General features: G+C 56.2%; 6 protein-coding genes across 6 annotated transcripts; 3 read left to right on the forward strand and 3 right to left on the reverse strand.

Moving 5' to 3' along the window:
• Window positions 1–300: 300 nt before the first annotated feature.
• Window positions 301–1,296, forward strand: JN550_011689 (uncharacterized protein; the record flags this gene model as incomplete). Its single annotated transcript, XM_049310082.1, has 1 exon — window positions 301–1,296. The coding sequence occupies one exon, from the start codon at window positions 301–303 to the stop codon at window positions 1,294–1,296; it is 996 nt and encodes a 331-aa protein (XP_049166315.1).
• Window positions 1,297–1,710: 414 nt separating this feature from the next.
• Window positions 1,711–2,380, reverse strand: JN550_011690 (uncharacterized protein; the record flags this gene model as incomplete). Its single annotated transcript, XM_049310083.1, has 2 exons — window positions 1,711–2,056; window positions 2,187–2,380. 2 exons carry the CDS (start codon window positions 2,378–2,380, stop codon window positions 1,711–1,713), a joined length of 540 nt encoding a protein of 179 aa, XP_049166316.1.
• A 1,270-nt stretch (window positions 2,381–3,650) lies between these two features.
• Window positions 3,651–5,257, forward strand: JN550_011691 (uncharacterized protein; the record flags this gene model as incomplete). The annotated part of the gene is made up of 2 exons (XM_049310084.1): window positions 3,651–4,106; window positions 4,184–5,257. The coding sequence occupies 2 exons, from the start codon at window positions 3,651–3,653 to the stop codon at window positions 5,255–5,257; spliced, it is 1,530 nt and encodes a 509-aa protein (XP_049166317.1).
• An 898-nt stretch (window positions 5,258–6,155) lies between these two features.
• On the reverse strand, window positions 6,156–6,942 carry JN550_011692 (uncharacterized protein; the record flags this gene model as incomplete). Its single annotated transcript, XM_049310085.1, has 2 exons — window positions 6,156–6,612; window positions 6,752–6,942. The coding sequence occupies 2 exons, from the start codon at window positions 6,940–6,942 to the stop codon at window positions 6,156–6,158; spliced, it is 648 nt and encodes a 215-aa protein (XP_049166318.1).
• A 2,627-nt stretch (window positions 6,943–9,569) lies between these two features.
• On the reverse strand, window positions 9,570–11,360 carry JN550_011693 (uncharacterized protein; the record flags this gene model as incomplete). Its single annotated transcript, XM_049310086.1, has 5 exons — window positions 9,570–9,887; window positions 9,975–10,181; window positions 10,233–10,969; window positions 11,043–11,106; window positions 11,163–11,360. 5 exons carry the CDS (start codon window positions 11,358–11,360, stop codon window positions 9,570–9,572), a joined length of 1,524 nt encoding a protein of 507 aa, XP_049166319.1.
• Window positions 11,361–12,737: 1,377 nt separating this feature from the next.
• JN550_011694 (uncharacterized protein) lies at window positions 12,738–13,233 on the forward strand (the record flags this gene model as incomplete). Its single annotated transcript, XM_049310087.1, has 3 exons — window positions 12,738–12,899; window positions 12,956–13,113; window positions 13,167–13,233. 3 exons carry the CDS (start codon window positions 12,738–12,740, stop codon window positions 13,231–13,233), a joined length of 387 nt encoding a protein of 128 aa, XP_049166320.1.
• Window positions 13,234–13,710: the final 477 nt, after the last annotated feature.

The raw sequence follows: 13,710 nt of genomic DNA on the forward strand, positions 1-13,710 counted from the left end.
ACGGGGGAGGGGCAGCATGGACGGGTTGCGGGATGTGCGACGCGACGCGGGAAGCCGGCGGCGGGAGCGGTCCTATCACGTCGCGCCGTCCGATAAGAGGTCGACAGGTACACCAGTAACCCAAACCCATGCTTATCGGCCCCTCGACCGTTGAAATTTTGAGAAAGCCGGCCGGTCGATTGGCACTTTTTTTTGGCCGAGCCGCCTGCCGACCAGCCCATTCCTCGTCGCCAACACACAAACACACACACACACACACACACACACACAAACTCACCCGTCACGGCACACAGCGCAACCATGGCCGGCACAACGTCCAAGAAGCGCACTCACCACGAGTCGGCGGCCAAGTCCAAGGGCTCGCGGCCCGTCAAGAAGCAGAGGAAGCAGGCCGCCTACCACAGCGACTCGGACGATGACAATGACAACGACGCTCACCATCCCGATGCAGACGCAGACGCAGACGCAGACGCAGACGCATCCTTCCAGCCTGTCAACCTTCTAGATTCGGACGACGAGGGTGGCCTCGATGCGACCGTCGACGATGGTGCATCCTCCGCCGACTCGGACGCGGGCTCGGGCTCAGATTCCGATGACGCCGATACTTCCTCGGCCCGCCAAAAATTGACCAAGCGGAAGGCCGCTCCCCCCTCGAAACGGAAGCTGGCCCAGGACGCTCCGGCTATGAGCGACGATGACGACGACGACGGCGACGACAACGACGAGTTTGACCTCTCGGACGAGGACGACGACGGCGACGCCGCGGTCGGCGGCCGGCCCAAGTCCAAGCGCAACGACGCCTCGGCCTTTGCCACATCCATGTCCAAGATCCTGGGCACCAAGCTGTCGACGACGCGGCGGGCGGACCCGCTGCTGTCGCGGTCGGCCGACGCGGCCCAGGCGTCGCGCGAGATGGTCGACGCCGCCCTCGAGGCCAAGGCCCGCCGGCAGATGCGCCAGCAGAAGCTGGCCGCCCTCGAGAAGGGCCGCGTGCGGGACGTGCTGGTGGCCTCGCGCGACGACGACACGGGCGAGCTCGAGGCCAGCACGGCCGACATCCTCGAGACGGAGCGCCGCCTGCGCAAGGTCGCCCAGCGCGGCGTGGTCAAGCTGTTCAACGCCGTGCGCGCCGCCCAGGTCCGGGGTGCCGACGCCGAGGTGCAGGCCCGGAGGGACGGCTTCGTCGGCGTCAAGGGCCGCGAGGAAAAGGTCAGCGAGATGAGCCGCAAGGGCTTCCTGGACCTGATTGCCAGCGGCGGAGGCGGCATGAAGACTGGGGGCATCCAAGAAGCGTAAAAGGCAAGGGTGCCGATAAGGGGCAGAAAGTTTGAGGGGGAACAGGCGATGGGAGGGGAGCTGATGCGGAAGTCCATGCGATATCATGGCCAGGGGACGGGATGGTCATCATATGACCTGCAACCTTGTGGAGTGGGTCTCTCTATTCACCAGCTGCCTTGGGGGGCTGGGATATACTACATGTACACGGCACTGTCTATATGCCGAATCTTGATACACTTGATACCTCGATACCTCGATCGTCACGGTCGCACGTGCGCTGCTTGGAGGGCGCCCAATTCCCATTCCGGGCCGAACACTGGGCCGTACCCATTACCCAGCTACTATATACACCAAAAGAATACCCTGTTTGCAACGTCGGACCCTCTATCCATCCCCGTATATCGCCCCCCATCTGATCTGGGCCGCCTAACACTACGATTTGAAATCGCTAGCCTGCAGGTTTCTCGTCATGCTGGGCAGCTTGACGACCAGGCCGTCGAGCTCCTTGGTCATGGTGACCTGGCAGCCCAGGCGGCTGGTCTCGGTCAGGCCAAAGGCCAGGTCCAGCATGTCGTTCTCGTCGTCCTCGGGCTCGGGCATGCGGTCGTAGAAGTCCTGGTCGGTGACGATGACGTGGCAGGTGCTGCAGGCGCAGGAGCCGCCACACGCGCCCTCCATCTCCAGGTCGTTGGCCTGGGCGACGTCCAACAGGTTGTCGCCCTTGCTCACGGCAATCTTGTGGGTGCGGGCGTCCTTGTCGATGAAGGTGACATGGAGTCTACAGAAAATCAGGTGTAAGCCGTAGTCTCTTGCGTGGCAGGCGGGCAGGCGGGCAGGCGGGCAGGCGGGCGGGCGGGCGGATGGGTCTGCACAGAGGATTCGGGGTCGGAACTGGGTACGGGACTCACTCTTCACCGGGCTTTGGCGGCGTTACATGGCCGTGTAAGCGCGCCGGTGTCGTGGCGAATGTGCGGGTGCAGGCAGGCAGTATCCGGGAGGACCGCCAGACGGCATGTGTAAGTCGAGTAGTTGTGGAGGATAAGGGTGTAGAGACACAGCTGAGGCGGCCGAGGCCCCTGGCGATGCACCTCGGGGCAGCCATGTTGACTCTGTCTGCGTCTCGGGAGTCGAGCTTCGAGCTTCGAGCTTCGAGCTTCGAGCGCAGAGGCCGAGGACGACAGCGATGGGAGCTGCAGGTGGGGGTTTATATACTCGGGCGTAACAGCGCTTTCTCTTCCTCGCTTTCACTTCTTCTCTCTCGTGGCTCTCTGCCCAGTCTGCACGGGACGGCCAACACGCCTGGTCTGCAGGGGGGCTCGTCTGGGTTGCTGAGGCTCTATTTCCGGCTACGGCGAGGGCAGCGGGTAAGGATCTGGGCTGCCGTCACCAACAGGCGCGCTTGTGCGGCGACTAATTGGCCAGGCGAGGCAGGACTGGGCGGCCAACAGTCGGATTCGAGGCGCGGAATAGGTATGGCGCAGCGATAGACAATGTGATCTGGACTTTGCGCCGCTCGGGTGCGTCGACGGGGTTGCAGTGTTACAGCGTGGCAGCAGAGAAAAAGGCGCCTCCGAGAAGGGGGAAGGGGAGGGAAAAAAAAAAAAAAAAAAAAGTCCCAACTGATCGCCCGGCCGTCGTGCAGTCCCGCCGTTGGCCAACAGCCGACTCCCCCGAAGTCCGGTCGGAGGGCGCTGTTGTGGTGGGTGTGGCTTGTTTTGGCTGAGGATGGCCGGATTGCGAGCTCTCTCAGTGGTCACCTGGGCAGTGGTCGACATCCATGCGCGACGTTGTTAGTTAGCTTCCATCGGATTATGGTCATGGTGCACGGGTGCTGTAGACGTCCGTCCACCTGGGCAGTGCCTGTGGCTCGCCCCCTGGGGCCGGGCAGTGGCTACCACCTCGTTACCTAGGTAGGCTGCTGCTAGGTAGGTAGTAGAGGCCCAGCTGCCAGTGTCCCACTGAGCCGTGCTGTAGGGTAGGGGTGCAAATTACATGCAGTTAGGTAGCCAGTTGGTCCAGTGTGGTGCGCAGTGCGGTCCAGTGCGACTCTGAGCCAGGGCTCCAGGGCTCCAGGGCTCCAGGGCTGTGCCTGAGGTTCTGGCAGCTGGGCGGCGCAACGGGATTTGCCGCATTTCGTTTTCCTCTCCCCCCCTACCAGCATCCCAGCATCCCTCCACGGCCAGCAAGCACCCTTTGCCTTAGCGCATGGATCTTGGAGATTGTTTGCATTAATTTTCGTCATGCAAAATGATGTCGCCCTGCGTGCTGTGAGCTAAGCTGTCGCCTGCAGACGGCCCTCCACCCAACAACATCCCTCTCCCTCTCTACCTGCGTCGTGAGCCGGACCCCCGAGGCAGACGCCAGACACCAGTATGGCTTCATCTTCCTCCCCCTCCTCCTCCTCCTCCGCCGCCGCCAGGCAGGGCGTCAACCCGCTGCGCCCCTACTACATCCCCCCGACCATAGGCGAGCAGACCGAGTCCCTCTCCGGCTTCTCCTCCTCCGCACAGCCCGGCGCGAATGCCACGGCCCACGGCGGCGCCAGATACGCCTCCCGCGCACGCGACATCTTCCCGGACCTCGACTACCGCGACTATGTCAACGACCCGTCCCCGTCCACCATCCAGACCCTCAAGGAGCTGGTTGACGAGCTGCTATGGAAGTACACCAGCGTGCTGATGGCCCAGCCCTTCGAGGTCGCCAAGACCCTCCTCCAGGTCCGCGCCCAGGACGACGTCGAGCTGTTGGAGACGGGCGCCTCGTCTTTCTCCCAGCCCACCGCCAGACCAAACATGACCAGTCCCAGGCCGTCGTCGCTATATGATCAGGTACGACGGCTCTACAGCGCCCTCTCCGTCTACCCCGAACTGCCCATGCTGACTCTTGGCCCTCCCCCTTCTCGCAGTATCCCGAATCAGACTCGGATGACGAGCCCTCCTACTTCACCTCCAGTGCCCCGTACCAGACACCCACCCCGTCCGCGCGGTCGCATAGACACCGGGCACCCAGCCCGACCGAGCCCGAACCAGATAAGCCGGCCGCCGCGCCGGACCTGCTCCCTCACCAGCTCCAACTGCGGCGGCCAGATTCCATCTTTGAGGTTATGGCCCAGCTCTGGTCCAAGGAGAGCGCCTGGGGCGTGTGGAAGGGATCGAATGCCACATTCCTCTACACGGTCCTTCAGTCTCTTCTCGAGAACTGGTCCCGGAGTCTGCTTAGCGCACTCCTGAACGTGCCCGACTTGGGCGTCAAGGACGACGTCGACAGGCTGGTCGACATCGCCTCCCCGTACCCCTGGGCCTCCCTGTGTGTTGCCGCCGCCGCCGCCGTCTCGACCGGTCTGATCCTGGCCCCTCTGGACATGGTGCGGACGAGACTCATCCTCACATCCACCACCCGCGGATCCCGCCGCACCATATCGAGCCTCCGCTCTCTTCCCTCCTGGCTGTGCCCGCCGTCGCTCGTCACGCCGACCATCCTCCACTCTCTCATCCACCCCGTCTTGACCCTCTCGACGCCGCTCGTACTGCGCTCGCAGTTCCTCATCGACAAGGAGCTCTCTCCGACCACCTTCTCCGTCGCCAAGTTTTGCACCTCGTGCGTCTCGCTTTTTGTCAAACTACCCCTAGAGACCGTCCTCCGCCGCGGCCAGGCCTCCGTCTTGTCCCATCCCGCGTACGTGCAAGCACTGGACGAGGCCGGCAAAATGGAGCCAATCGTGCGACCGGGATCCTACAATGGCGTCGTGGGCACCATGTACACCATCGTTTCGGAGGAGGGGTCTCGCGCCATCCCTGTGCTGGCCAAGTCGGCGCCAGCCAAGGGCAAGAAGGCCAAGCAGGCCAAGGTCTCCGAGGTCGTGTACAGGAAGGGCCAGGGCGTCGATGGGCTCTGGAGAGGTTGGAAGGTCAGTTGGTGGGGACTGGTCGGGCTGTGGACCGCCGGTGTTGTCGGTGGTGGTGGCGAGGGCGAGTTCTAATGTTCTTCGCCCGTTGCTACCCGACCTGTCTTTCATCCACACACCCGGTGCTCGGCGTAGCAGTAGCGGGACCTTGTATCGTCCGGAAGGCGACAATGGCTGACATGATGGTGCTTCTCTTCTCGGTTTACTATTTGGGTTCGCGGTTCGGTGCAAGCGCTAATGAGTCACGGTATGATATCCCCATTCTTCCTGTAACAATTGAATACTCGCTGTACAATTTCCGCCCGTTCTTGTCGCTCTTGTCTGTACCTGTGACTTATACATCGATATGGCTCCGATGCTGCCGAGGGGTGTTTCATCCTGGCTACGTTATGTCCTGTTGATGGCTCGAATACAGCTTTCCTCATCTCGAGACTGCCCTCTCGCGGCGTGCCGTATGCCGGCCGCCAATTCGCGGTAGCTCATACACCCAGAAATAAGTGCCATGATAGAGCCTCAAGCCAGGGCCAGGACGATGTCCGTAGACACAAGTCATGTCACGCAAAGGTGTCATTGGACTTGCTGTTAGTGTCGTATGACACATACCACGTCCGCTGGGCTGATAGAGTTGCAGTGTATGAGTTTGGATGAGAGTAAATAGCATTGCTGGGGACTTGTGGCCGCACATTGTCCGGATATGTATTTGTAGAAGATCTGGTTTCTTTTTTTTTTCATGTGGCCTCCATCAATTGAGAGGGTGGTCTACTTACAAGTAGATATCAAATTTTCCTTGCGGATTGCAGTCACTAGGTCCAAGACGACATGTATGCTCGAAGCACATCTGATTAGTAAAGCCCGACTAAACGACGTATCCGTTTCATCCATCAGCTACCAAGAATTCATATGCTGTTAACAGCTCTTGCCAATGGCAACCCCAACTCCACCACGAACCTTCGGCGATGATGGCGGTGCACGCTTAGGCATCGTCGACCTCCATGCCCTCAGGCTCATGGCCGTTGATGCCGTGAACCTCCACGGCTCCCTCGCCATGGGCCTCGAGGGCAACTTCGGGATCGGGCTTGACTGCCTTGGGCTTGCGGGTGCGCTTGGGCTTGGGCTCGGGCTTGTCCTGCTCCGCCTCGCCAGCCTCGTGCTCCTCTCCCCCGTCGACCTTGGCCTTGGACTTCTGGGGGGCGCGGCGCTTGCGCGGCTTCGCAGCGGCAGCTGCCGGCTCGGTCGCGAGTCCGGCGCCATCGTCGTTGTTGGCGTTATGCATACCATCCTCGCCAGCGCTGCCAGCAGCAACGGGAGAAGCTCGCTTGCGAGCGGCGCCGGCTTTAGGCTTCGGACCCGGAGCAGTGGCGTCACCCGAGGCAGTGGTGGACGCACCGTAGCTGGCGATGTAGGCGTCGCGGAGCTTCTGAAACTGCTGCCTAATGAATAGAAAGGAGGTGTCAGGTACAGCCGCATGAAGATGCCTGGTTGGTGTATCCTTTTGGTGCTTTTCCCTCTCATGACTGGAAAGGGGGCAGAGGGCGGGCCGACGAAGATGAGATGGAAAGAAATACTCACTTGGCAGCGGACATCGAATACTTGTCGCCGTGGACCTTGCCAAAGGCCTCGACTATCTCCTTCCAACCCTTGATGGCGAGCTCGGGATTAACCTGGCACAGGATGGTGAAGACAAGGTCGGTGTTATCCTCGGCGGTCCACTTCGAGGTGGCGACCTTGGTGGGAGAAGAACCAGCTTTTGCCTCAGACATGTTGGTGGGTTCGGTGTTTGGCTTGTTGTGCTGGAGTAGAGTGCGATCTGCGCTGGGTTCGTCAGCCGTATCTACCGTGGCAGCTTCACGAAAGGGAACGCGTTACGAGTGAGGTAGAACCGGGTGTTATGGGAAGAGGCAGTGATGTTCACACAGTGAAGGATTCTTCAAGTGGAACTGTCCATGGAGTGAGACGATGCAGGGAATGAGAATTGTGACGAATGGTGAAGCTAGGTAGGCAACCTCAAGTGTGATTTGGGACAATGCTCTCAACAGCTCACATCATCTTTGAGAAGTGCTCGACATGCGACAGTACCACAGTTGACAGGGGATTGCTGACAGACACGGGGTGAAGTGAAATGACATGGTACCAGTGGAAAGGTGAACGCACAATGGGTGGATGATGGCTGCAGGACTGAACTTACCGAATTCAGCACACAGAGTGTGGTAAGAATATTACTTGTTTTCCGAGACGAGGAGCTCTGCGAAAGTTTTTGTTGGTAGATGGGAAACGAAAAGCTTGACGCGTTGGCGCAGATCAACACAATCGAAGCTCCCTTCGATTGTTGTAAGGAACCCTTGGAGGACGGGCAAGAGTCCAAGAAACGCTAGCGTTGAAATAGACAGTCCATAACTGGGTGGATGATTGTATGTGATATGTTGCTTGGTTGCCGTGACCTCTGACGTATATATGTCAAACTTGAGATGACCAGCACTTGCATCGCAGACCTTTGAGCCACCAGTGAACGGACCCGACATGTGGCAGGGACAGCGCTCAACGTGATAGAAGCGCATGCTTTAGCTAACAACGGCTTATCATCCAGATCTACTCCTATCCCAAGTCGACATGAATGATGAAAGGAGTCTACCCCCCGTGGTTCTACGCAGCAGAATAGCGCCACAAGTTTGTTTATTGCACTGTATTCTCTCGTGGACCCCCCCCCCATAGGCACTGCTATGGAAGACAACATCTCGTGACAGACTATAGTTCTCGTATCGACTGAAGTAAGAGCTACTTGGGAGTTTTAACCGGTCATCAGATTCTCCATGTCATCTCGCACCGCTGGATCAGTTGCAAAGAATCCCGAAGCTGCTCATTATCGAAGACGGTCCTCCAAACCCTACAGCCTCAGTTTTACAATAGGGTAGCATGTTTCTTTATCCTAGCTTTACATATTCACGAACCTTTGATTGTATTAGTAATGTTTGCAATCTGTCCGATACAGGTTGCAATGAGTGCCTTCGCTGGCTCTATCTTGTGCACCTATGGGTAAAGTGTAAATAGACATTCCCGAACAAGATTTCACTACATGATTCTACAGTTGGAATGTATTTGATGGTATTTGGAACCAAATTGAGCATAATATGCTCGTATTACCAGAGAACCTGACACTGGACTGGACATACCCCTAGTCAAAGTCCCTTTAACTTCTCCGAACCCCATTTTGCACCAACGGCTTCATACTAGAGAACGAATATCTAGCAATTTTCCATGTACCTTCTTCCTTCTTCAGGATGAACAGCTCCTGATTATTGTGCGTCTCTGACTCGCCCGTCGCTAGCATCGTCTTAGTACCATCGGCCGTCGTTCGCGCGAATGCCCATTCCCCGGGAGTCATGATAACCACCTCGTCAATGTCGAACGTGATTTCCAGTTGTACGCTGGAAAAGATTCTTGAGTAAGACTCATGCAGTGATTTTGTGCCTGCGCTGGCATGGAAATGGGGGGCCAAAATCACGCCGTCGCCCGTGTACAGTGCGACCGCGTCTTCAACATTGCGACTTTTGAGTGCGGCTCCGTAGGCATGTAACACAGCGGTGATTTCACCAATTTCGGATGACACTAGACCTTGGTCAGCTGAAGTCTGCACATGCCTGGGTGATCATTAAGCAATTACTGGTGGTAGTTGATAAGTGCAGAGGTGTACTGCTTCACTGCGGGTGATGCAGTCACTGAATCATCTTTCGATGTGATTAAATACTGGCGTATATAATTCCATAGGTGCGTAAGTAGTCAATCTTCCTTGGTCAAAAGTGGGGGATTCAGCTCTGAGGTGCGCGAATAAACATGTTGAAGAGCTAGTTCTCTTATCGTGGGGAACGACCTCCAAAGGGTGGGATACCACACTGATACCAACAACACGCCAAGTAAGGGGAAATTCCATGATTTTGATTTAGTGAAACTATTTTTAAACAAATTCATGGTTGACTCGAATATGTATGCATGAAAGGAGCAAGGCTACCATAGATCCGAGCGACAGAGTTCCTATCTCAACTTTGCTTCGCCTAATTCACACGATGCGCTTGCACAGCTCGATTCGTGAGAGATCCACCAACAAATTAGGCGTAGTAAAATCTTATTTCGCGCCACTATACTATGACGATACATAAATACATTGAAAGATGCGTTGTAACATGGAGGTTTCCATGCGCAGTGCTTGCCTCTCTAGCTCTTTGGTACACATGAATGCATCGGAACCCCTCGTCAGGCCAGAACGACGGGCAGGCTTCCTGGTGCTCTCCCCTGAGGAGTTGGCTTATATCACGAGATGGAGCATATGTAAGTCTGGAGTCTGGTGGTCTCTTGATCTGCATAGAAGGAAACCCCTCCACCCCCTTCCCAAGGCTCACAAAAACCAACGGAAGTCCTGTACTTGTGGCCCGTCCTTCAGCTTCGACGTGGGTACGTCCTGAGCTGTCAAGTTCACACCTTGCTGGCGGTTGCGCCGCTTGTTATCAAACGTCATGTACGCACCCAAAAGTCCAGCTACGACGAAACCGCAGGCACCAAAAGATGCTGTTGCGATGAGGGCCGGCAGGTATTTTGGTGCATCACGGGTCTGGAAGAGGTTGCTCGCCACCAGGCCCATAAGATTTGCCAGTGGCACTCCAACAGAAGTGAGCACAAGTCTCTTGCCCTCATCCGCGACATTGTTGTTATACCACTGTCGTGGTCGTCAGCCAATAATTCCTCTTGCCAGTGTGCGCTCTCCTAGACTGGTCTGGGCAACGGAATACGATGGTGGACTTACCGTGCTCAGTAATACTGATGGGGCCGAAGTACCCCAGCACATCATGAAAGTCGCATAATACGCAACTTGAATTTGGGCTTGTACATCTTGGATGGTGGCATAAATAATCATGCCAATAAATGTGAAGGCGAACCCCAGACATATGAATGGAAACCGTATTCGGAGGAAATCTGAACTGAATGCCAGTACCAACAACATTACAGCTCCCTAGATCACGTTAGTCTCAGCTTCCCCGTCCACTGATGGAGAACAACTCACAGTTACATTGGGCGCAACGGTGTAGAGGTTCGTCTTGACCTTGTCATATCCCAAACGCTGCACGATCTGAGGCAGAAAGAGGGATACACCCTGCAGTGGAACACCGAGACATATTTCGATAAGCAGAAACCCATAGGTGGCGGGCATTCTGAATATCTGCAGAGAATCTTTCAAGCTGAACTCTTCGTTTACCGTGGAAGAGCTATCAACGTGGATACGGTGGTAGGCCAGGTCTTTCTCCTCTGCCGTCAGAAACTTGGCCTCCGCTGCACTTCCGGGTAGATACCAAAAGGCGAAGAATGAGAACAAGACGGTGCAGCTTCCCTCAATGATGAACAGCCACCTCCACGAATGGTCAATGAGATGGGAATTGATCTGGAAGACGCCGAATGCCAGTAGGCCAGAGAATGCGTTTGCGATGTTTGATGCAGCGTAGAAAATGGCCAAGCGGCGAGCCAGTTCTCCGCGTCGGTAGAAGGTCGTAAGATAGTAGATGACTACCGGAAAGAAAGCGCTCTCTGCCATTCCCAGAAACCACCGGAGAGCAAAGACACCGCTGAAGTTGCGCGAAGCTGCAGTCAACAGCGTCAAGGACCCAAATGAGAACATCATAACGGGCAGTGCGCGGGCTGGCCCGAACTTCTTCGCCAGCATAGCGATTGGGGGCGCAAATATGACATATGGGACGAAGAAAATGCCGACGATCAGATTATACTGTCCATCTGCAAAGCCAAGATCTACAAAATGAGCGCTTCGTCAGTTGCCGTCCATTGCACGTCCGGGTGGGCTGGCATATGGTGCCTGTCTTACCCTTTGAAAGACCGCTGGTCTCCGCGTTTCCCAGGTTTCCTTTGTCGAGAGCATTGAACAGGTACTGGCCAGCGTCAGCATCGGGTCGCCCAACGCGAGCGACCGTTTGGCAATGCTCACCATAACAGCCAGCACGGGCAACAGTCGGAAGTCGAATTTTCGACACAGTGCCCTCTCAGCTACGGGGTCGATGACCTGCGCCGTCTCCTCGCTGTACACCTCACGGTTGCTCTCCACTCCGGCGAGCCTGTGGGCCAAGTCGGAGCCCTTATCTCCCGACTCGGAGTCCCGCATGGCCGGAGACTTGACGTCAGCCATGGTCGTCGAATGGGGCGTGGTGCTGCACTCTGCGCGTATACGGGGCCAGCTCCAGCGAGTGCCGCCGAAGGGGTCTGATGAGTTCAAGTCGGGAGTCGTCGTTACACCAAGGCCGCCGCAGAACACGGGAGGGGAGCCATGGTGGCAGGGCGCGGCGACGATGTTCTTCTTAAATACGTCCTGGCCAGTAGACAGCCATCATCCAGATAAGCTCCCAACGGCCAATGGAATGGTGTGGCCTGTCGCTCGATCGGCAATCGCATCACACTGACACGGACACGGGCGGCGAGATAAGAGCTATTTGCACCCATGGCCCTGCTGTGCTACCTGTAGCTATGTCACTAATCCGTGTTGTCGCACCGAACTGACAGTGCGACCTGGGGTACTGGGCTTACTGGGGCTTGGCTGGCCCGTATCATGGATCAGTGTCGGACGCCATCCGTCGGGCGCTAGACTACAGGGTTCAACGGCGGTGTGGGGTAGCGCTTCCACCACCAGTCAGGCTCCCCAGGCAGCGCAGACTCGGCTCTCGAGCTCCAATTTGGGGTAAGATAAGTAACTAGAAGCTGGAGACATCCATGGATCCATTGGGGGAGATTGGGGGGGCTTTGGGGGTCTTTGGGGGCGTGCTGGGTCTCCTGGGTTGCCAGGCATGGACACTCTGAACTCTCCACTGTCTCGACTCTGGCCCCAGCTCGCCCAGGTCGGCCCAGGGCAGCACCCTGACTAGATCTTCAGTTGAATGAGTAACTGTGGTTAGTAACCATGGCCGTATCAGTTCCCAGGTTACCGCGGACACATCCCCACATCCCACTGGCGGAGAAAGGTGCCCTGGGTGCCCTGGCGCATTCTTATCTGCACCAGCCTGACCAGGCACCAAACTGGCATCTGTATACTAGGGCCTCCGCTATCGGCATCGCCGAGACCAGTGCTGCAATTAATACACAGGGTAGGCACCATTGCAAACTGCCAGTCTTGCCAATGGCCATTCAATGGGCCAGAAAGTTAACTCAAGGTGGGCCGACCATCAATTCTGCGAGTCAACACCCTGACGTAAGTTATTTGATACCGTGCGTTACTAGGCCCCTGGAGTACGTATGATCCTATCAAGGTATCTAACACTAGTCAGTCAGACAACAGTCAGGTCCCTACCTTTGTACTGTGCTTCTAGGCTTGTGGTGTTGCAACGTGCCATCAAGGTCCCCCGCACCTGTACCCCCAATACTGGGGCCATCTTTGACTTCGATCGGAGACAGGGTATTTGAGCCTCTTCAGCTAAACACTTGCTGAGGTACGGTATCTATTGACATAAGCCTTCTAGCCTGATTGTTTCGCTCACATCAACCTCTTCAATCAACTATTGGCCACTTGCAAAAAATGGCAGAAAAGACAGCCGTCGTAACCGACAAAGCCCCCAAAGCTCTGCCCGGCATCTACAGCCAGGCCATCAAGGCAAATGGCTTCGTTTTCGTGTCTGGAGCTGTGCCCATGGACCCGGTCACCATGGAGATCATTGAAGGCGATATCCAAGCTCATACCGTCAGTAGCCACTGAACATTGAAGAATCCCGCAACTGCCAACTGACCTTTCTGAAGCACCAATGTATCAGGAATCTCACAGCTATCCTCGAAGCTGCTGGCTCAGACATCACCAAGGTTGTCAAGGTCAATGTCTTCCTCTCAGACATGGACAATTTCGCTGCCATGAACGAGATATACTCGACGTACTGGGGAGAGACCAAGCCATGCCGAACGTAAGCAATCCCCCTGGAATTCTTGTCTTATACAAACGCTAAGCCATATGCAGGTGCGTCGCAGTCAAGACATTGCCTTTGAATGTCGATGTCGAGATTGAGTGCACTGCCACGTACTGAAGCAAGTATGTAAGATATATTGCAGGCTCGCTTTCATAATTGTAGGATTTAAAAGAGCGAGTGGGGATCGTCCTCTGCCGCAACATGCAGTTCAAAAGCCCAGTGGCACCGAGAAATTGAGAGTGCGTGTTTCAACAGTATATCATCGACCCAGACTATGTGTTGAGGACTGCTGCGGTAGTCTAGAGCCTCAATCACCAATAAACTGTCTTTGATGGACATATTTTTCACTGTTGAGAGCTTGGAAGCATCCCGAGTTAATAATCCTTCAGGTCCCATGTGGAAACACCTCAGCACCGAAACGCTACTCATACCCCTACCTTCTCTGCGTTTCACAGTATTTCCAGTATGAGACATGCTTCTTGGTACACAAAACGTCTAATGACCACCCTGTGCTCAATCTTCGAAATGCAGAACGTAATTATATTGAACCTCTTCCCACCCGAAATATCTCTACATATCCAAGCGAGGTACCAC

This window comes from Neoarthrinium moseri (genome assembly GCF_022829205.1).
Source record: "Neoarthrinium moseri strain CBS 164.80 chromosome Unknown scaffold72_Wmoseri_CBS_16480, whole genome shotgun sequence".
Lineage (NCBI taxonomy): Eukaryota > Fungi > Ascomycota > Sordariomycetes > Amphisphaeriales > Apiosporaceae > Neoarthrinium > Neoarthrinium moseri.